Source organism: Aythya ferina (genome assembly GCF_964211825.1).
Source record: "Aythya ferina genome assembly, chromosome: 3".
Lineage (NCBI taxonomy): Eukaryota > Metazoa > Chordata > Aves > Anseriformes > Anatidae > Aythya > Aythya ferina.
In genome coordinates this window covers 102,373,501-102,397,161 of record NC_140298.1, presented here as the reverse complement: position 1 = coordinate 102,397,161, position 23,661 = coordinate 102,373,501, and the positions used below count along the sequence as shown (strand labels likewise).

At 42.0% G+C, this 23,661-nt stretch overlaps 1 protein-coding gene across 12 annotated transcripts in view; it reads left to right on the top strand.

Moving 5' to 3' along the window:
* Positions 1-5,353: 5,353 nt before the first annotated feature.
* Positions 5,354-23,661, top strand: part of LOC311434913 (uncharacterized protein) — a gene marked incomplete at its 5' end in the record, with an annotated part of 781,460 nt that continues 763,152 nt past the window's right edge. For 7 of the 12 annotated variants that reach the window (XM_084515426.1, XM_084515424.1, XM_084515421.1 and 4 more), the window contains one exon: positions 5,354-8,894. In XM_084515426.1, coding sequence (XP_084371552.1) covers positions 5,354-8,407 — 3,054 coding nt within the window. In that variant the 3' untranslated portion in view covers positions 8,408-8,894. Of the gene's footprint in view, positions 8,925-23,661 lie in introns of all 12 variants that reach the window. The other 5 variants (XM_084515422.1, XM_084515419.1, XM_084515427.1 and 2 more) reach the window with 2 other exon arrangements.

Below are 23,661 nucleotides of genomic sequence, written 5' to 3'. Positions count from 1 at the left end.
ATAGTAGAAGAAACATTTAAAGAATAAGCTGTTCAATGTTTGCTATTTCAAACCTTGACTGCCTTCTACCCCGAAGCGTCTAGGTTAAACCCAAATTACAACTCACAGAATCACAGATTCATAGAATCATAAAATCGTTAGAATGGCTTGGGTTGGAAGAGTCTTTAAAGATAATCTAATTCCAACACCCCTGCCATAGACAGGGATGCCACCCACTAGATCAGGTTGCTAAAAACCCCATCCAGCCTGACCTTGAACACCTCCAGGGATGGGGCATCCACAGCTTCTCTTGGCAACCCATTCCAGTGTCTCACTACCCTTATAGTGAAGAATTTCCTCCTAATGTCTAATCTAAATTTATCCTCTTTTACTTTAAGACCATTCCCCTTTGTGCTACCATTATCTACCAAAGAGTCCTTCTCTAACCTTTTTATAAGCCCCCTTTAAATACTGAAAGGCTGTGACAAGGTATCCTTGGAGCCTTCTCTTCTCCAGGCTGACCAGCCCCATCTCTCTCAGCCTTTCTTCATAGGAGAGATGCTCCAGACCTCTGATCATCTTTGTAACCTTAACTCCCTCTGTGCCTTTTGCTTTTTAGGGCTCTAATAGAGTTTAGATACTGTCTGGGGAGATCTGTACCTTGTGACATAACAAGTCTCATGCCTGTTGTAATTGTTGCAAGAAAGAATAGCAGTATGGTAGGTTTAATGACTTAAATTTATGTTTATTTTACGTCAGAGATGCTGACATTTGTTGTTTCTTTGCTGTTTTTTGATGAAAAGTATGATGTGTATACACAGATACACATAGGATAGGCACAAGTAACACAAAATATATTTAGACCTACTGGGAAGGAAAAAAAAAAAAAAAAACAAATGAAAGGATCAAATAGATCAAAGGGTCAATGAAACTCTTGCCAGAATTTCTACAATTTTCTACATTTTTTTTTTTTGCCAGAATTTCTACGATTTCTACAAAAAAGTCTTAGAATCATAGAATCATAGAATCATAGAATATCCTGAGTTGGAAGGGACCCTTAAGGATCATCAGGTCCAACTCTTTGACACCGCACAGGTCTACCCAAAAGTTCAGACCATGTGCCTAAGTTCACAGTCCAATCTCTTCTTAAATTCAGACAGGCTCGGTGCAGTGACCACTTCCCTGGGGAGCCTGTTCCAGTGTGCAACCACCCTCTCTGTGAAGAACCCCCTCCTGACGTCCAGCCTAAATTTCCCCTGCCTCAGCTTAACCCCGTTCCCGCGGGTCCTGTCACTAATGTTAATGGAGAAAAGGTCTCCTGCCTCTCGACACCCCCTTACGAGGAAGTTGTAGACTGTGATGAGGTCTCCCCTCAGCCTCCTCTTCTCCAGGCTGAACAGGCCCAGTGACCTCAGCCGTTCCTCGTACGTCTTCCCCTCAAGGCCTTTCACCATCTTCGTAGCCCTCCTCTGGACACTTTCCAACAGTTTCATGTCCTTTTTATACTGTGGTGCCCAGAACTGCACACAGTACTCGAGGTGAGGCCGCACCAGCGCAGAGTAGAGCGGGACAATCACCTCCCTTGACCTACTAGCGATGCCGTGCTTGATGCACCCCAGGACACGATTGGCCCTCCTGGCTGCCAGGGCACACTGCTGGCTCATATTCAACTTGCTGTCTACCACGACCCCCAGATCCCTCTCTTCTAGGCTGCTCTCCAGCGTCTCATCGCCCAGTCTGTACGTGCAGTGTCCTGGTTTCAGTTAGCACAGAATTAATTTTCTTCCTAGTAGCTGGTGGAATGCTGTGTTTTGGCTTAGAATGAGAAGAGTGCTGATAACACCCCGATGCTTTAATTGTTGCAGAGCAGTGCTTATACTAAGCCAAGGACATCTCAGCCTTTGCTCTGTCCTGCCAACGGGCAGGCTGGGGGGTGCAGTAAGAGCTGGGAGGGGACAGACCCAGGACAGGTGACCCAAACTAGCCAAAGGGGTATTCCATACCATCTGACGTCATGCTAAACAATATATAGGGGTGGCTAGCCGGGGGGAGGGGGCCGGACTGCTCGGGGTTAGGCTGGGCATCGGTCAGCGGGTGGTGAGCAATTGCATTGTGCATCACTTGTTTGTACATACTATTATTACTTTCGTATTATCACCATTGTATCATCATTATTATTATTGTTATTATTATTTTGTTATTTTTTTTTCCTGTCTTATTAAACTGTCTTTATCTCAACTCACGGGCTTCACTTTCCATTTCTCTCCCCCGTCCCAGAGAGGGAGGGGGGAGGGTGAGCGAACGGCTGCGTGGTGTTTAGCTGCCGGTCGGGTTAAACCACGACAGTCTTTTTGGCGCCCAACGTGGGGCCCGAAAGGTTGAGATAACGGCAGATCTGATCAGAGTGTGTTAAACTAAAATTGGTGTAAGGATTAGACCTGCTTAATAGTCACTTGTCATAATGCTGATTGCTTTAATCACAACTCTGCTGCGCCTGTTTTCCAAATTGAGTATTATAGTACATTATTTTCCGTATTTGCTCTCTGTAGTGTTGTTTCTCCTCTCCGGGCCCTGGTTTCAGACCATTATGGTACTAAGTGTTATAGCAATGGCTTATGAGACGATAAGATATCTGGTCATGACTCTAACTTGGTATTTATACTCAGTAACATCGTGGACTCTGTACTTTGGAAACAGCATCTTGGGAACTATTAGCAATTATACCTATTGTTTTTCTCCATTAGAGAGTCAATCTGTGGAGGGGAAAGGGGAGGATATTTTTCCTTACTTGCTTACTCTCCCTTTCTCCTTCACCACCCCTGTATCCTCCTGGGTCACTCTGCCTTCCTCCTTCACCACCCTCTTATCCCCTGAGCTTGTCACAATAGCTCTCCAAGATATTGAATATTTCTGGAATACTCAGAATACCATAGTCTTGTTGTTCTGCCTCATGAATGCACTTCAGATTCTGCTTAAAGTTAAACAACTACTTATGAAGCTCATCCGGAGATCTGCCCGGAGGCAGTATAGTTGTGGGTGGCAGGGAGTATGGGTGGATATGGGCAGGCATCTAGAGCAGTTGGCACCCCCAGTGTGTTGGAAATTCACCCCTGAACAATGGCAAAATCCTAAAAAACTGGCAGAATGCTTGAAAAAAAGGTGTAATGATTCTGGCAGTTCCAAAGTAACACAAATCATTGTAACGTGCTGGGGCCTGGCTCATGCCTATCGAGCTGCCATTGATACTGCTGTCAACTTAGTGACAGACCCTGCGGCCACTCCAAACCCTGTGACAGATCCAACGGCCACTGTGACCCCTACGGTGGATTCTGCAGCCGCTCCAGTCCCAGCTCCTGCAGCCGCTCCAGTCCCAGCTCCTGCAGCCGCTCCAGTCCCAGCTCCTGCAGCCGCTCCAGTCCCAGCTCCTGCAGCCGCTCCAGTCCCAGCTCCTGCAGCCGCTCCAGTCCCAGCTCCTGCAGCCGCTCCAGTCCCAGCTCCTGCAGCCGCTCCAGTCCCAGCTCCTGCAGCCGCTCCAGTCCCAGCTCCTGCAGCCGCTCCAGTCCCAGCTCCTGCAGCCGCTCCAGTCCCAGCTCCTGCAGCCGCTCCAGTCCCAGCTCCTGCAGCCGCTCCAGCTCCAGCTCCTGCAGCCGCTCCAGCTCCAGCTCCTGCAACTGCTCCAGTCCCAGCTCCTGAAGCTGCTCCAGCTCCAGCTCCTGCAGCTGCTCCAGTCCCAGTTCCTGCAGTCGCTCCAGTTCCAGCTCCGGCCGCTACTCCAGTCCCAGTTCCTGCAACTGCTCCAGTCCCAGCTCCTGAAGCCGCTCCAGCTCCAGCTCCTGAAGCCGCTCTAGCTCCAGCTCCTACTACTGCTCCAGTCCCAGCTCCTGCAACTGCTCCAGCTCCAACTCCAGCTCCTGTAGCCGCTCCAGCTCCTGTGGCCGTGTCAGAGAAACGAGCTGTAGCAGTGCAAGTTGACCCTGCAGAGGGCATTCCAACCCCTGTGGCAGACCCTGTAGCAAAGTCAGAGAAACGAGCAGTAGCAGTGCAAGCTGCCCCTGTAGAGAAGGTGAAAATATGGTATAGAAATTCAAGTCGTTTAGAACGCAGAGAGTCTTCTGCCAATCCAGGTAAGGCTTCTGCCAAAACTAAGTATAGAGATGACGAAGATGATGACGACGCTGGGCCGTCAAGGATTCAGGAGGAGGAAGATGAGGATGCCGAAAGAGCAACAGTAACTACCCGAAGCCTAAACGAGCGCGAGCTACGAGATGTGCGAAAAGATTTTGGTCGCTGTATAGGTGAGCAGCTTGTCACCTGGCTGCTCCGGTGCTGGGACTCTGGAGCCAATTGTGTGGAATTAGACGGCAGGGAAGCCAAGCGGCTGGGATCCCTTGCTCGAGACGCCGGCATTGACAAAGCAATTGCAGATGGAGCACGACCCACCAGCCTCTGGAGGCGTCTCCTCTCAGCTGTGAGGGAAAGGTATCCCTTCAAGGAAGATATTTTATGTCTACCAGGCAAGTGGACCACTATGGAGAAGGGAATCCAGTACCTGAGGGAATTAGCCGTACGGGAAGTGATTTATGAGGATCCAGACGTCAAACAAACATCCACAGATCCAGATGAAGTCAAGTGTACACGACCCATGTGGCGGAAGTTTGTACGGAGTGCACCATCATCATATGCCAGCTCATTGGCAATAATGGCCTGGAAAGAGGATGAGGAACCCACAGTGGGTGAAGCGGCTAAACAACTCCGGCAGTACGAAGAAAGTCTCTCCTCTTCCTTACAGGCCTGCGTCTCAGCTGTGGAGAAACTTTCTGAAAAGGTTCACCAACTTGAAGAGAATCTATTGTCCTCCCCACCTGAACCAACCAGTGCCCACCGACCAAAGGAGAACACTTGGGAGAAACTTTCTGAAAAGGTGCACCAACTTGAAGAGAGATTATTCTCCTTCGCACCTGTACAAAGCAGTGTCTCAGCTGTCAGGGGTAGGCGTTCACCCACACAAGGAAGACGATATGGTGGGTACTCACCCCGTGCCACCCTGTGGTTTTACTTACGAGACCATGGAGAGGACATGAGAAAGTGGGATGGAAAATCTACCGCGACCCTAGAGGCACGGGTACGTGAGTTGCAAAAGAAAACAATCAGGAAAAAGGGATTCTCCGAAAAGTTTGCTGCTCCAACTTCCAGCAGACAGTCCTTCAAACACAGAAACGAGGAAGATTCTGACCAGGATTAGGGGGGCCCTGCCTCCAGCCAGGGGGAGGAAAGGGACAATCGAGTTTATTGGACTGTGTGGATTCGATGGCCTGGCACATCACGCGCACAGAAGTATAAGGCTTTAGTAGACACCGGTGCACAATGTACTATAATGCCATCGAGCTATAAAGGACCAGAGCCCATCTATATTTGTGGAGTGACAGGGGGATCTCAGCAGTTGACTGTATTGGAGGCTGAAGTGAGTCTGACTGGGAATGAGTGGGAAAAGCACCGCATTGTGACTGGTCCGGATGCTCCATGTATCCTTGGCATAGACTATCTTAGAAGAGGATACTGCAAGGACCCAAAAGGGTTCCGGTGGGCTTTTGGTATTGCTGCCTTAGAGACAGAGGGCATTAAACAATTATCTACCTTGCCTGGTCTCTCAGAGGACCCCTCTGTTGTGGGGTTGCTGAGGGTCGAAGAACAGCAAGTGCCAATTGCTACCACAACTGTGCACCGGCGGCAATATCGCACCAACCGAGACTCCCTGATTCCCATCCATAAGCTAATTCGTCAATTGGAGAGCCAAGGAGTGATCAGCAAGACTCATTCACCTTTCAATAGTCCCATATGGCCAGTGCGAAAGTCTAATGGCGAGTGGAGACTAACAGTGGACTATCGCGGCCTGAACGAAGTCACGCCACCACTGAGTGCTGCAGTGCCGGACATGCTGGAACTTCAGTATGAACTTGAATCGAAGGCAGCCAAGTGGTACGCCACAATTGATATCGCTAATGCATTTTTCTCCATCCCTCTAGCAGCAGAGTGCAGGCCACAATTTGCCTTCACTTGGAGGGGAGTCCAATATACTTGGAATAGGCTGCCCCAGGGGTGGAAACACAGCCCTACCATTTGCCATGGGCTGATCCAGTCTGCACTAGAGCAGGGGGAAGCTCCTGAACACCTGCAGTACATCGATGACATTATTGTGTGGGGTGACACAGCAGAGGAAGTTTTCGAGAAAGGGAAGAAAATAGTCCAAATCCTTCTGAAAGCCGGTTTTGCCATAAAACAAAATAAAGTCAAAGGACCTGCACGGGAGATCCAGTTTTTAGGAATAAAATGGCAAGATGGACGTCGTCAAATCCCAATGGATGTGATCAACAAAATAACAGCTATGTCTCCACCAACTAACAAAAAAGAAACACAGACTTTCCTAGGTGTTGTGGGGTTTTGGAGAATGCACATCCCAAATTACAGTCTGATTGTAAACCCACTCTACCAAGTAACTCGTAAGAAGAATGAGTTTGAATGGGGCCCTGAACAACGACAAGCCTTTGAACAAATCAAGCAGGAAATAGTCCATGCAGTAGCCCTTGGGCCAGTTCGAACAGGACCAGATGTAAAGAATGTGCTCTACACTGCAGCCGGGGAGAACGGCCCCACCTGGAGCCTCTGGCAGAAAGAACCTGGGGAAACTCGAGGTCGGCCTCTGGGGTTTTGGAGTCGGGGATACAGAGGATCTGAGGCCCGCTATACTCCAACTGAAAAGGAGATATTGGCAGCATATGAAGGAGTTCGATCTGCTTCGGAGGTGGTCGGTACTGAAGCGCAGCTCCTCCTAGCACCCCGATTACCGGTACTAGGCTGGATGTTCAAGGGAAGGGTCCCCTCTACGCATCATGCAACTGATGCTACATGGAGCAAGTGGGTTGCACTGATTACTCAGCGGGCTCGAATAGGAAACCCCAGTCGCCCAGGAATATTGGAAGTGATCATGGACTGGCCAGAAGGCAAATACTTTGGGATATCATCAGAGGAGGAGGTGGGTCGTGCTGAAGAAGCCCCACTGTACAACCAGTTGCCAGAGAATGAAAAGAAATATGCCCTGTTCACTGATGGGTCCTGTCGTATTGTGGGGAAGCATCGGAGATGGAAGGCTGCTGTATGGAGTCCTACGCGACGAGTTGCAGAAGCTGCTGAGGGAGAAGGTGAATCGAGTCAGTTTGCAGAAGTGAAAGCCATTCAGCTGGCTTTAGACATTGCTGAACGAGAAAAATGGCCAGTTCTCTATCTCTACACCGATTCATGGATGGTAGCAAATGCCCTGTGGGGATGGTTACAGCAATGGAAGCAAAACAACTGGCAGCGTAGGGGCAAACCTATCTGGGCTGCTGCATTGTGGCAAGATATTGCTGCTCGGGTAGAGAACCTGGCTGTGAAAGTACGCCACGTAGATGCTCATGTGCCCAAGAATCGGGCTACTGAAGAACATCAAAACAACCAGCAGGTGGATCAGGCTGCTAAGATTGAAGTAGCTCAGGTGGACCTGGATTGGCAGCATAAAGGTGAATTATTTATAGCCCGATGGGCCCATGACACCTCAGGCCATCAAGGTAGAGATGCAACATACAGATGGGCTCGTGATCGAGGGGTGGACTTGACCATGGACGCTATAGCACAGGTTATTCATGACTGTGAAACATGTGCTGCAATCAAGCAAGCCAAACGGTCAAAGCCTCTTTGGTATGGAGGACGATGGCTGAAATATAAATATGGAGAGGCCTGGCAGATTGATTACATCACACTCCCTCAAACTCGCAATGGCAAGCGCCACGTACTTACAATGGTGGAAGCAACCACCGGATGGCTGGAAACATATCCTGTGCCTCATGCTACCGCCCGGAACACCATCCTGGGCCTTGAAAAGCAAGTCCTATGGCGACATGGCACCCCAGAAAGAATAGAATCAGACAATGGGACTCACTTCCGAAACAACCTTATAGACACTTGGGCCAAAGAACATGGTATTGAATGGGTGTATCACATCCCCTATCATGCACCAGCCTCCGGGAAAGTTGAACGATACAATGGCCTGTTAAAGACTACCTTGAAAGCAATGGGCGCTGGGACGTTCAAAAACTGGGATACGCATTTGGCAAAGGCCACCTGGTTAGTCAATACTAGGGGATCTACCAACCGAGCTGGACCTGCCCAATCAAACCTGTTACGTACTGTAGATGGGGATAAAGTTCCTGTAGTGCATGTAAAAAATATGCTGGGTAAAACAGTCTGGGCTACTCCTGCCTCAGGAAAAGGCAAACCTATTCGTGGAATTGTTTTCGCTCAGGGACCTGGATATACTTGGTGGGTGATGCAAAAGAACGGAGAGGTCCGGTGTGTACCTCAAGGAGATTTAATACTGGGTGAGAATAGCCCATGAACTGAATTGCACCATGTTAAATAGTATATTATACTGTATGTTATCACTACCATGATTACTATAGGTGACTAATTAGAATGTATGGAAAAGAGTGTAACCTGAGCATGACATAAATGGTATGGAATAAGGGGTGGATAGATGTCCTGGTTTCAGTTAGCACAGAATTAATTTTCTTCCTAGTAGCTGGTGGAATGCTGTGTTTTGGCTTAGAATGAGAAGAGTGCTGATAACACCCCGATGCTTTAATTGTTGCAGAGCAGTGCTTATACTAAGCCAAGGACATCTCAGCCTTTGCTCTGTCCTGCCAACGGGCAGGCTGGGGGGTGCAGTAAGAGCTGGGAGGGGACAGACCCAGGACAGGTGACCCAAACTAGCCAAAGGGGTATTCCATACCATCTGACGTCATGCTAAACAATATATAGGGGTGGCTAGCCGGGGGGAGGGGGCCGGACTGCTCGGGGTTAGGCTGGGCATCGGTCAGCGGGTGGTGAGCAATTGCATTGTGCATCACTTGTTTGTACATACTATTATTACTTTCGTATTATCACCATTGTATCATCATTATTATTATTGTTATTATTATTTTGTTATTTTTTTTTCCTGTCTTATTAAACTGTCTTTATCTCAACTCACGGGCTTCACTTTCCATTTCTCTCCCCCGTCCCAGAGAGGGAGGGGGGAGGGTGAGCGAACGGCTGCGTGGTGTTTAGCTGCCGGTCGGGTTAAACCACGACAGTGCAGCCAGGGTTTCCCCGTCCCAGGTGCAGGACCCGGCACTTGCTCTTATTGAACTTCATGCGGTTGGTGATCGCCCAGCTCTCCAACCTGTCCAGATCCCTCTGCAAGGCCTTTACGCCCTCATTTGAGTCCACAACTCCTCCAAGTTTGGTGTCATCAGCAAACTTGCTCAAAATACCCTCTATTCCTACATCCAGATCATTTATAAAAATATTGAAAAGTACCGGCCCTAAAATGGAGCCTTGAGGGACCCCACTGGTGACCGCCCGCCAGCCTGACGCAGCTCCATTTACCATAACCCTTTGGGCCCTGCCCGTTAGCCAATTGCTCACCCATCGTATGATGTTTTTATTTAGCTGTATGGTGGACATTTTGTCCAGTAGGATCCTATGGGAAACCGTGTCAAAAGCCTTGCTGAAGTCCAAAAAAATCACATCAGCTGGTTTCCCTTGGTCCACCATACGGGTGATCTTATCATAAAAGGAAATCAGGTTAGTTAGGCAGGACCTACCCTTCACAAACCCATGCTGGCTGGGACCAATGACTGCTTTGTCCCCCAGGTGCGCCTCAATAAGTCCGAGAACCAACTTCTCCATGATTTTACCAGGCACTGACGTGAGACTGACAGGCCTGTAATTGCTAGGGTCTTCTTTCTGACCCTTCTTGAAAATTGGCACAACATTTGCCAGCTTCCAGTCTACCGGGACCTCTCCAAATTCCCAGGATCGTTGAAAAATAATTGATAGAGGTTCCGCGATGACATCCGCCAGCTCTTTCAGCACCTGGGGATGAATCCCATCCGGACCCATGGACTTGTAGGGATCCAGGTGGAGTAGCAAATCCCGCACACGTTCAGGGTCAGTTGGGAGTTTGTCATCCCCACCATCCCGGTCCTCCAGCTCAGGGCACCCTGGGTCCCGAAGCCCATCATCGGCATTGAAGACAGAGGCAAAGAAGGCGTTAAGCGTCTCTGCTTTGCCTACGTCATCGTCTGTGAGGAGACCTTCCCTATCAAGGAGCGGCCCTATGTATTCTTTAGCTCTCCTTTTTCCATTTACATATCTAAAAAAACCCTTTTTATTTTCTCTCACAGACACAGCCAGCTTCAACTCTAGCTGTGCTTTGGCCACTCGAACTTTCTCCCTACAAACACGAACAGCATCCCTGTATTCTTTCCATGACGCCTGGCCCTCCTTCCAGTAGCGAAACACTCTCTGTTTCCGCCTAATCTCCATTAGAACATTCCTGGTCAGCCACGCCGGCCTCCTGCCCCGCCTGCCTGACTTGCGATATTTTGGAATTGCCTTATCTTGTGCTTCTAGGAGGCATCGCTTAAAGAGTGACCAGCACTGGTGGACATCGAGGCCTTCAAGAGCAGTTTCCCAGGGGACCTTACTGACTAGTTCCCTGAGCAGCCTGAGCAGCTCCCTGAGCAACCCCTGAGCAGCCTGACTAGTTCCCTGAGCAACCCTTCTACATTTTTTTTTGCCAGAATTTCTACGATTTCTACAAAAAAGTCTTAGGTGACTTTTCTGTGATTCCAAAATATTTATCCTCATCATGCTTAGACTCAGTCTCCATCCCATATTCTCCAAACATTCATAAATAAATCCTATATTTAATAATAACAATTCCTATATATAATTATATTATATATATATTATATTATTATTATTATTATTATTATTATTATTATTATTATTATTATTATTATTATTATAAATAATAATAATTCTTATAAACAGTCCTTTTCATATGGTTCTCCTTTATGGTTTCAGCTTTGCTGTCAGGTATTCTATGCCTGAGTTAAAAGTCTATGTTGCTTAAGTGGCTCCTTAGACTGGAGGTAACATCCTGTACAGGTCTCTGGGTAACAATCCACCTCTTGTTTCTAAGCTCTCATCATATGGATTGGTGCAATCATTTTTGTAATATATGACAATTTATTGAAGAGTGAGCAAAAAGGCAAACATGTAACGGCCCTCCAGTATTACAATACAATCAAAACAGTGTAGCCAAGGAAATGGAGATTATGGATTGATACAGCTACATGTAGAAATAGATCGGCTTTTCAGTTAGTTTTACAAAAAAAAAAAAAAGTTTAACTGGGAACTCTAAAGTGTGGCATCTTCTAAAAAGGAAATTCTGTGGCTTTTTAGGCTTATTAGTTCAGAAAACTGTTTATTTTGAATAAAGAAAACTCTATGACCAACTTTAGCACATAAATAGTTAGGGCTGAAGTGATATTTGACAGTTCAATAACCTGCATTGTGACAACTATGGAGCTGGGAGTGGAGAAGACAGAGCAGTATGCACTCTCAATTTCTGATCTGTTTTGGTTTTGTCTCTTTCTTTAGTTCTCCCATGATTCTTTTGGCACTGGGTGCTTTGCAGGCTGGAGATGTTAAATTTCTCTTGCTGCTGGTTAATATTCATGCTTTGGGCCCCTTGTGCCTATTTGCTTGGGAGGAGGACGGATCAGGTCCCATACATCACTCAACACTTTTTGCTATTTCAGTACTTAGAATTTGCTCTAGTTTCCTTCTTTAGGAAGTGATATGGTTTTGGTATTCACTTAGTGTCACATTCTAAATAAGCTGTTCATTGTCAGTGTAAGTTTATTATACATTAAAATTTTGAAATTTAAATTCTCAATGGAAAAAGACTGAAGAACTTATATTATTATTTTTTTTTTCAGTCTTTAATTCTCAAAATACATGTCACTAACAACATAAAAGGCTGAAAACAGTTGTTAACACATTATCTTTTGGTTCAACTTGTAAATTCCAAGAGTTAGATTTTTTTTTTAAATTTAATGACTATGATTCTCACTCGAATCTACTTGTTGCTGAAGGGTAGAAATTGCCAGGCAAAGACACAAATCTCTCTAATTCTCATGTTGCTGTCTGTGTTCTGCCCATTGCCTATGCCATAAATTACTAAAGCCAATTAAGAATTGTCCTAGATATTTATTTTATTGCTATGGGATCTGTTCTGTCATATTGTACCCCTACTGCATTGTTTCATCTTCTAGTGAGAGTTGAAGATAGGTGATGTAAAATCTGGTTGACTTACTTCATCTAATCTTTAATAATAATAATAATAATAATAAAAATAATTCAATTTCCGGCTGAAACCTTTGGAGGGCTTTGTACCAGGCAATGAAAAGGAAATCTAGCTCTGTTTTCTTTTTTTGCTGTCCTTCTTATACATTATTCACTATGTCACTAAGAAGGAAATTTTCTAAAGTTGGGGGCACAACACAACATGAGTACTGGGTCAGCCTTCATATGTGATTGGTGGACAGGTGGCTCCAGAGCTCAGCACAGCAGACACTGCACCAATGCAGGAACTTAGACTTTCAAACTGGTATCTAACTTGAGTCCATGTCCCTGAACTGCTGCCATACCACAGACAACAATATGGATGTCACCGAAGATGTACATTTCTTGATTATTTCCTCTTCCTGTAAATTCATCCACATATTTCTGAAAGTTAATATCTTACAGAAAAGTATGAAGGCTCTGTAAGTCTGCAGTTCATCACAGAATAACTTATAGGAAAAGGATGTGTGTGTCAAAAACATCCGTATAAACATTGTTATCTCCTGTTAAAAATAAGTAAGTCTCAGAAGGCACTGAGAACTACGAAGAAATAATGCATTTATTTTCTTTAAATCTTTTTCTCTCCCCATTTTCTCCATGCATTTTTTTTGTAAGTTGTTTTCTCTCTAATGATAATGTCCTTTCTTCAAAGCTTTTAGAACTTCTTGAGCTTAAGCATCTCAGTGGTTGACGAAGTCAGTCAGAACTGAATTGCTTAAAGTCAGAGATACTGTTTTTGAACCAGTGCCACCATCTATTTATAAAGCAATATGGAAAATGTCACAATAACCTTAAAGACATTTTTCCCTCTCTCATGTCTGTAGGATGATTAAATAGGACTTACTTTGTGAAAGTGGTCAGAAAGTAATGTTTCCTCTCACAACTAACTTTCCAAGTTCTCTTTCTGTTTTCTTATAGAAAGAGATAAATCATCATTCTCTGTGTCTGGGCTGCAAGACATATACATTTTCTCCCTTGAACAGAAAAAAACACAGAGAGTCAATACAAGTATTAAATTCCTCATTGATCTCCCCATGCACATAGAAAGGTACACACTGTCTCCAAAGTATTTTGAATAGGGAGAATTTTGCCTCAGTGGATCCTGTCTGAAGGTAGATGATATAAGTCAACAGGTTTACTTTTAAGGATTATCTATATGTTTCATGTTTCCCAGGATCAGGTTTTCTGGGGGAGTTCATTCTGTCCAGCTCTTTAAGGATGCTAAAGAGGAGTGTAGGGGGAGAGGTTTATAGAGTGTCCCTCTCATAGATGGCTGCTCTTTCACTGGAGCTGGCATTCTACTTTTTAAAGAGAAGCAGTAATGAGCTTATTGAATAGTTAGACATCTCTGCAAGGTAAATTAGTGCAAACACTTATTCCTAATAAAAACAACTCTATCAGGGACAATCAAGACCTTGTAATTCAGTTTCCTAAGGGAGAAGGTAACTGATGGAAGAGACTATGCATAAGCCAAGTATGAACTGGGTGATGTGACCTCACTGTGTATATGTAGGAGGGAATTGACTTATACAATTATAAATCTCAGTCAAAAAAAAAAAAAAAAATCACAAAGACCATTCAGGTCTATTATATTTTCTCTAGGACTCCTTTAGAAGCCTGACATCAGGGAGAAATGCTGTTGAGAGCACTGATTCTAATAAAAGGACTAAGGGAAAAAAGGATTTCCACAAATAATTTCTACCAAGGACTGCTCTGAACACAAACAGGAGCATCAGTGGGCACTTCCCTGTACTCAATTGTTTGTCACTAGGTAGGAAAAAGAAAGAGAGATGTCCTTGGCAACCTCTGAAAAATAAGCTTTTTCATAATTATTACTATTGTATGTTATTTGATATTTAAGATTGTATTTTTACTGGAACAGCTGTCAGAATCTCAGCTGGGCTCAGGCCTCAATGTGCTGCAGGCTAATTCAGTGTATAAAATGCTTGAGGACTGCTTGAAGTTCTCCCTTGTCTGAAGGAGTTGTTGCTGGCCTTTGTCTCTGACGGTAACTTTTGGAAGTGCTTTTGGCCTTCCACTGGTTCATTGCAGTTTGCATGTGGTTGGAAAATAAAAAAGGCAATGATGGCCTAAACAAATAGGGAAAGTCAAAAAAATGTCAGAAGGAAAAAGAAAATAGAGAAGTGACTTGCCTAAAATCATGATGCTAGTTGGAGCTAGAATTAAAAATCTCTTTCCCTTGTCTGCAAATAAATTTAGAGCATTGTCAGATTCCTGGGAAGATTAAACAGAAAGTTCCATGTACTACACATTTCTCTCTTTTTCTGTATATTCTTTCTTAAGCCACATAGGTGTTCTGTAATTGGTTTGCAAAAGCTCATCTCTCATTGATTTGTGAAGTTAATATGGTAGCTTGAAGGAAGACTGCACAGGAAAAGATAGATAAAGCTGGTTGACCTCAGCCTTGAGCCAGATGACGTGCACTATTCAGCATTATATCTTTCTTGTTTGAGAAGTCCAGAGGCCCATTAAGCTCAGACTAAAAGTTCTTAAGAGCGGTAAAATAAATAAATAAATAAAATAAAATAAAATAAAATAAAATAATATAAAAGCTTGAAATTCAGGCAGATAAATGAATGTGTGTAGAAACTGAAAGAATAAGGACAATGTTAATCTACGGTGAAACTTCACTGAAATCCAGAGAGATATGGAGGCAAATTGGACCCAAAATATTTACATCTGGAAGCATTTAGCTTTTTTTTTTTTTTTTTTTTTTTTTTTTTTTTTTTTCCCAAATAAATGTTTTCAGTGAAATGTAAACATTTTTTTTTTTTTTTCAACAAAACTAATGTAAATGGTAGCAGTAGCTGTCCTTTACTAACTTTATAACTCTTAATTTTGAGTTTCTCTGAATCTTCAAACAGAGATGTTAGGTGTTTTTGCAATCTTTGTTCTTTTATGGGAAAATAATTATGGTACAATTTCTTTTCATTCAGATTTTAAATCCTGATTAGAGGCATGCAATCACGCCTTCAAGTAAAATATATAATTTTATACATTCATTTTTCTAAATTACAACAAATTGTCCAACTTTTATTTTTTGGACTGTGTAGTTATAGCAATCAGCTTACCTGCTCTTCACTTCAGCATATGCTATAGTGCCCTAAGTGATGAATCTCATTTTAATCAAAAGGCTTGGAGAAATCTTCTGATCTAATATAACACTTCAGCTTAGAAAACATGTTGCCTCAAGAAAACAGTAAGAATTCAGAGACTGTTTTAGGGCTTCTTCAAAACAGGTTTTAGATTTTAAAAGTTTGTAATTTATTTGGACAAAGAGGATGTAAGAACACCTCAAACTAGGTTCAAGTTAAAATCATAGTTTTGATTAATTTTTTTTTCTTCATGATGAGACAAGCTCTTAAAAATATTAAAGCTGTTCCCTCATTGTTTCCAAAAAATAATGGAAATTGAAATGTGTGACCATTCATTCCTGACCCCACTACTGTATGGGAGAATCGGACACAAAGCATTGCATTTAAAAAAAAAAAAAAAAAAAAAAAAGTAAATAAAAAATACATCAGAATTAGTTAGTAGTTAGTACATTTATGGTAGAAGGTTCTCTCAGGCCTCAAGTCTGAGCACGAGAAGGAAAAGGGGAGTGCAGTGAAATAGTCTCCATCTTTTTCTGTCTAAACATATTGGGAAGGATAGATGAGGTTGTAACATATTGAACATTTCCCTAAAGGGAACACCCTTTAGGTGTTTAGGCTCAATAAGGTTCTAGATTTACCCAGGCAGGTAGAAAAGATAACATTTGGATATACTTTGCAGGCTTTCACTCTGTATGTTATGAGCACATATACCATTTGATTATTTTCAAAAATATACAAAGACCATATACAGTTAAAAAAACAAAATACTGAGTATATAATTGTAATCTGGTTTGTTATGAACCTAATACACAGTTATTTCTTAGAAACGATCTCTCCCTGGTAGAAGAATTGGTTAATATATTGTACTCACAAATTGGAATTTTTTGAGTTGTGTTATTGACTATCCAAGCTTATAACTACCTACAGATTCAATTAGGAGTTTATTTACATACAAAGGTAAACTCCAAAAAAATGAAAATAATATATATATATATATGTTATATACATATAAAACAAATTAAAAGAAAAGATAAAGACTTTTAACAGTATATTGTAGCATGGGAATTAAAACCAATTCAAAGGGTGATTAAGGTCATGATCTCACAAAGCTGGCCCAATGTACAAAAGACAGTGAAATTTCTATAAATTCTTCTAAAATCTCTGGAGAATCCAAATTCTAGGTAGAAGACACAAACTCATGTCATGCAGAGTGTTGAGGTGTTTTCCTCCATTTCTTTCCTTTAAAATGTCTTAGGTCTCTGTAACATGGGATTTTAAAACAAGGTGGAAGTTGCAGTGTGAAACACTGAGGAGCATATTTTCTGCTGACGTGTTTCCACTGAAACCAGTTGAATTCCACCAACAGATTTTGGCTCTGAAAGTCAGGAAATGCCAAACTTAGGTTGAATGTAGGGCAACATGACAGGTTTTTTTGCAATACAGAAAGCACACTTGTTTTCATTTGCAAACAGCTTGTGTAAGCTGCTGAGGAATTTGAAAGAGTTCACTCAGCACTACTTCCAGCTCCCCAGATAGCCAAAGAATATCTTATGATAATACAAAAGTCACCAGTGTGCCTATTCTTAAGTGAGTACATTATAGAATGAAAGTAGATTTATACTCTCTAAGAAGGATGCACTGAGAAAACAATCTTGATGTTTTCTACAGGCGTATGCATACACACTCATCAATATCTTTCTGCAGCTAATTCATATCTCTATTTCATGAACTGGTGTCATTGCCTTTAAGTCAGTAACCTTAAGCTCAGAGGCTTCCAGCTCCTTAGAAATCAACATATTGTGGCAATATAAAAGATGTTTTCATAATAACAGCTTTTTAGAGACAGGAAACAACTAGAAATATAAAAATCAATAAAGCAGAATGTTGAGGTTTGGGGCAGTTTCCACTGGAATCTGAGAACACCACTACAAGCATTTCTTCCTTGTGTTTTTTCAAGTTCCTTTTTTTTTTTTTTTTTTTTTTTTTGGTATTTTAAAATATTTTCTTAGTCTTCTTTTCCATGTGAACACTCTGAGACAAAATGTCATCAGTAAAAGCTAGTGAGGCTTTCTAAAGCTTTTAACAAAACAAAACAAAACTAAACAAAATACTGTTGATGCATTTGGTTATTGGTGTATATTTTGTCTCTAATATGTCCACTTTGTTATCCAAAACCATGCCTACAGTCATAACTGAGGTTATGAGTACTTACACTCCATTTTTTCAAAAAGGGTAAAAAAGAGGAACCAGGGAACTGCAGACCAGTGAGCCTCACCTCTACACCTGGCAAGATTATGGAAAAGATCCTCCTGGAAGCAGTGTCGAGGCACATTCAAGACAAGGATGTGCTCTGAGATAGCTAGCATGGCTTTACCAAGAATAAATCGTGCCTGACCAATCTGGTGGCTTTCCACAATGGATTGACTACATCAGTTGACAAAGAAAGACCGATTGATGTCATCTACCTGGACTTCTGCAAGGCCTTTGACACAGTCTCACAGAACATCCTGGTCTCCAAACTGGAGAGATGTGTATTTGGTGGACTATTCAGTGGATAAGAAATAGGCTTGAAGGTCAGACCCAGAGAGTGGTGATCAATGGATCTCTGTCCAAGTGAAGGCTGGTGACAAATGGTATACCACAGGGTTCTGTCCTCAGCCCAGTACTGTTTAATATCTTCATCAATGACATAGACAGTGGGATTGAGTGCATGCTCAGCAAGTTTTCAGATGACATCAAGCTGAGTGGTGCAGTTGATATGATAGAAGGAAGATATACCTTCCAAAAGGACCTGGACAGGCTTGAGAAGTGGGCTCACATGAACCTAATGAGGTTCAACAAGTCTAAATGGAGGGTTTCTATAGCACCTGGGTCAGGGAAATCGTGGACATGAGTAGAGACTGGAAGAAGAACTCATTGAAACCAGACCTGCAGAGAAGGATTTGGGGATTCTGGTGGATGAAAAGCTCAACATGAGCCAGCAGTGTGTGCTTGCAGCCCAGAAGGCCAACTGCATTATGGGCTGCATTAAAAAAAGGCATGGCCAGCAGGTCAAGGGAGGTGATTGTTCCCCTCTACTCAGCCCTGGTGAGGCCCTACCTGGAGTACTGCATCCACGTCTGGAGTCCCCAGCACAAGAAGGATTTGGAGCTGTTAGAATGGGTCCAGAGGAGAGCCACAAAGATGATTAGAGGGGTGGAGCACCTCTCCTGTGAAGAAAGGCTGAAAGCGTTGGGGCTGGTCAGCCTGGAGAAAAGAAGGTCCTAGGGTGAATTTATTACAGGTTTTCAATACTTAAAGGGAGCTTATAAAAATGATGGAGATCAACTCTGCTCAGTCAGAATATGACAAGACAAGGGGAATGGTTTTAAAATAAGAGAGAGGATATGTAGATTAGAGGTTAGGAGGAAATTCTTCACTCTGAGGCTGGTGAGGCACTGGCACAAGTTGCCCGGAGAAGCTGTGGATGCCCCATCTCTGGAAATGTTCAAGACCAGGTTAGATGAGGCCCTGCGCAACCTGGTCTACTGGGTGGCATCCCTCCCTATGGTGTGGGGGGGAACTAGATGATCTTTAAGATCCCTTCCAACCTGAGGCATTCTATGAGTGTATAACAATAAATTTCAATACCAGAACAATATAGTTGTAGTTTTAAGGCACCTCTTGGATGTGTTCTGCCAAAAGTGCCATGAAACCAAAATATGAAACAGGTTGCTGAAATGTAACTTTAAGACTGACTACCTGAGCTACGGTCCCACTTCTGGACTCTAGAAAAACACATTTTCAGACACATGCTCCTAATGTATTGTCATCTGCAGTGAGGATAAAGAAGCTCCCTGCTCCACAGAACATACAAAGGGCACAGGCAGGAAAAAGGGTGGAGTCCAGCACAAAAGCCTTCTATTAAGATGCTGAAAACTAAAGAATAAAAATTTGTTCTCTCAGTGTAGTGTGAGTGAAGGAGAAAGAATTTCTTTCCAGCAATTAATTAAACAATACCTGCTGAGAATGTGGAGGGAGAGAAGAACTTGTGTGAAAAAGGAGACATTAATTTACAACAGCAGTTTAAACTACTTATGGCAAAATCCCATGAGCTGCTCAGTGAAGAACCTTGGGTTTTAGTACTGCAGGTAAAACTTCTCCTCAGTGAAATTTCTCATTTATAAGGATGTGTTAAGTCCTTCTTTATGATTCCTTCTCAGAATTATTTTCCCAGTCTAGTGTGAAATCATTTTTTTCATTCATGATTTTCCCTGCTGTTATCCTTTCATCCATGTGAGCTTGAACATAATTAGAAGAACAGATTCATTCGTGTCATTTAATAATTTACATAATTTGATTTCATTTCCACTTGAATTTCTTTTTATTTAGAATTTACATTTACAGCAGCTAGCTAGCAGTGTCCGTTTCTCATCTTTATTTTATTGATACATGGCCGCCTATTGCCAACAGATACTGTTATACCTCTATAAAATAGCATGTGGAAGCAAGCAAGAGCTAGGTGTAGTAATAAAAATATAGTTTTTTTCAAGACCAGAGTAAGGTAGCATTGTCATGTATTTTAGATGGTCAGCAAAAATATTCTATTTTCTTCTAATCTCTTCTCCTTAACAATCTGTAAAATTAAAGGAAATCAATATTAGTAATTGGTAATTAACATTCTGAAATTCACAAAACATATTTAAATCTCAACCAAAAATTTAAATCTCTGCTTAATAGTTTAGTTGAAAGCTAAAAAGCCAAAGACAAGCTAAGAAGTTTCTTCCAGTTTTGTCCTTTTTTTTTTTTTTAGGCCCCAGTTTCTCCTTTCACCAAGGCATACAATCCTTTTCTTGGTGCCCAGATTAGTGTGATGGGACTCTTGTGGGCTGGGAACATGGACAATTATTTTGGATACTCATGCCTCAGATATCATCAGATATCATTGCTCATAGATTATTTCTCCTTCTGAAGACAGTTGGTGCAGCATGTGTAACTAATTATAATTTTATTAATTTTGCATATCAATTTTTCTGAAAGGAGATTAGAATTCCCAAAGGAAAATGGGATGGAACTAACAGAATGAATACAAAACACACATATTTCTCTCAGGTTTCAATAGTCATGTGTTTTCCTGTACATTCAAAACTTCATCTGGCAGTTTAAATCAACAGTCTAAGAGTCTGATTTTTCCACCAAATTGATTAGATACAGAGTCTTGAAGAAAAAAAAAAAAAAAAAAGGGAACAACAACAACAACAACAAACTAGGATTTCCATTCCCACAAGTTCTTCCCATGGGAAGGCTAGTAGTTTAGTAGTTCTGACTGCAGAACCAAAAATACAATTTGTGACTATTCAAGGCATTACCTGAGTGACTTGTGAAAGTATTGGGGAGCATTTACAGCATCAAATTCTTGACATCTAACATTTTAGTCCAGTGTCGATCCTTCTTGTAAAAGCAAAAGAGAGAAAGAGGTACACGTTAAGGTTAACATGGTGAATATACTTTGGTTCCCTCTATAGCCAGAAGAGAGAGGAAAAACACTGTTGAGGTGATTCTGGGCAGAAACTTAGCTTAACTAATTGGACTTTCACTTTGGAGGAGCCTTTCCCATTCACAACACAGGAAACCTCAGACAACCAGCCTCCTGGTTAGAGCACCTTTCCGTAATTATACTTCTGTGGTAAGAAGGCCTACAGTATGCTGTTCTATATTCTTAGTAGTGGGTTTTGATTTTTGTAAAAAGCATAACTTTTGCTCAGATGCTCCGAATAATGATGTAAAGTGCAGGAGAATCACAGAATCACAGAATATCTAGGTTGGAAGAGACCTCAAGATCATCGAGTCCAACCTCTGACCTAACACTAACAAGTCCTCCACTAAACCATATCACTAAGCTCTACATCTAAACATCTTTTAAGGACCTCCAGGGATGGTGACTCAACCAGTTCTCTGGGCAGCCCTTTCCAATGCCTAACAACCCTCTCGGTAAAGAAGTTCTTCCTAACATCCAACCTAAAACTCCCCTGGTGCAACTTAAGCCCATTCCCCCCACCAGGCACGTGGGAGAACAGGCCAACCCCCACCTCGCTACAGCCTCCTTTAAGTTACCTGTAGAGAGCGATAAGGTCTCCCCTGAGCCTCCTCTTCTCCAGGTTGAACAAGCCTTGAGAAGACACTCAAGAATTCTTCTCTTTTGAATTTCACTACACTTTGGAATTTGTATACAAATATTTTTATTCTATTATTTACTCATAACAATGATAGATAATACCATTACAATAACTGCAGGTCCTGATTCTTAACTACTTTTCACTGTCTTAAGCCAAAATATTTTTTTCCCTAAATTTAATAAAACTTCAGTGGTGCTGAGACAGTACTAATTATATCAAAAACAAATTAGTGGTCTGTCAAAGTAATAGAGATAAAATCATCTCTTATTTTTTTTCAATGGACAAACCAGATGGCCAAAAAAAATATTCTTCTGTCGGGGTTTCTGCTAGTCACTGATAATAAGCATTTTACTGATATTTTGTCAAAACATCCAGTTTAAGATGTCTCCTAGGAATAACTGATAAATTATGACTGAACTGTTTGTTTCACTCTTGAAGGACAGCATTTATAACTGCTTTTTAACATCATTTTATCATAATTGTATCACATTATCACATTCATCACATTTTATAAGAGTTTTTCAGTCACTTTTTTGCAAGTGCAGTTAATGTTCTTAGCCCAAGCTGCAGCTCAGATAGATCCTGTTGGTCTCCAAGGGGAGTGTGGCTCCACTTGGAAGCCTGGACCATGCTGAGGTCATTTCTGAACTGAGCCCAGAATCAGGTCAGAGCAGCAGATGGACATCCATACTATGGACTGCACTTCTCTTCTAGGAGAACTTAGGGCATAGGGAGAAAACATGGTTGTACTCTTAGGTTTAATCTTGAGATTAATTTAGGGCTGAGAAAAGTCCCTGACTAGGAGGTCTATGAATTCCATACCTTATATAATGGAGCTGCCCAAAATATATTCTTAACTATTGTATTACCTAAAGTGACTCAAAATTAGAAAAAGTTGAAACGTGTGAATAGATTGTTTGAAAAAAAAAAAAAAATTGAAACAAAATGAAAATTAGCAATACTAATATAAAAATGAAATAAAATAGAATAAAAATTAAATAAACAAACCCTAATTCTATCTCTTGTTTTGGTGGTTTTATTCTTTTAGAACAAAGATAAAAATAGGTACAGGAAATTATTTTGAACTGAGAATAGGAAACTGCATTTCAGTATGTAACAGTCAATTTGAAAGCTTTGTTTACGGAATATGGAGTTGCATAATTTATTTTAAATACCAATTTTTTCTTCCAATCAATCCACTGAAGTGACTTTCACCAGCAGCAAAAATTCCTAATTTCATAGAAGTTCCAGAAGATGTTATCAGCTGAGACAAAAGTTTAAGAATGGAAAGAGTGAACTCTTGCATTTCCAACTTCCTGGAAAGCACCAGTGACTCCATACTGAGGCAAAACAAACTGAGAGGTAAAGGAGGAAGAGTTCCCCAGGTCAGTGGGGAACCAGATCTTAATATTTCAGTATCTGGCTTGTAGCTAAGCCAAAAACAAGAGAGCCAATTTAGAAACATCCTTCCTTCCTCAGCCCACTCTGATCACCACCCACACCATCATCTTCTCAAACAAATGTCTGAGAAGAACCAACAGCAAAATGCTGAGAGCCTCATTTGAAAGTATATATGTGTTATTTTTCAGGGTTGGAGGGTGATAGGAGACTCCCTGCCTTTCTGCTCTCTTTGCCTCTCCAGGGGAGGCCATGATTTGCCTATTATATGGCATGTTGGACAATAAGCCCCACGCCTGCAAACATGACTTTTTCCATAGTTACGTTTTCTCTGTATTCATGCTTGCTCTGTGGAGGATCACCTCCATTTACTGTGGCACATATAGAGTAAATATATCCATAGTTTTAGTTCTATGAAAGAAATAGAGCACTGAAAAAAAGTGTGTTTCCATGGGAAAACATTTCTCCACTGGATAAAGTTGTTCTGACTTCAGTTTTAAACCTTACATGCTGGCACTACTTAACATCCAGACATAAAAGTTGATCTGTAAGAGATAAACATTTTTGTTTGCTAGTTTGTTTTGTTTTGTTTTCTTATTGATTATACAATTATCTAGAAATACACTACTACAAAGTCCTACAGGTTTAATCTAAGCAATATTTGAGGTTTATTACTATTGCAGTCAATCTGTAGTACAGTCAGTCTGAGTAAGCATTTAATCAGAAAATGATAGCTCCTTTCA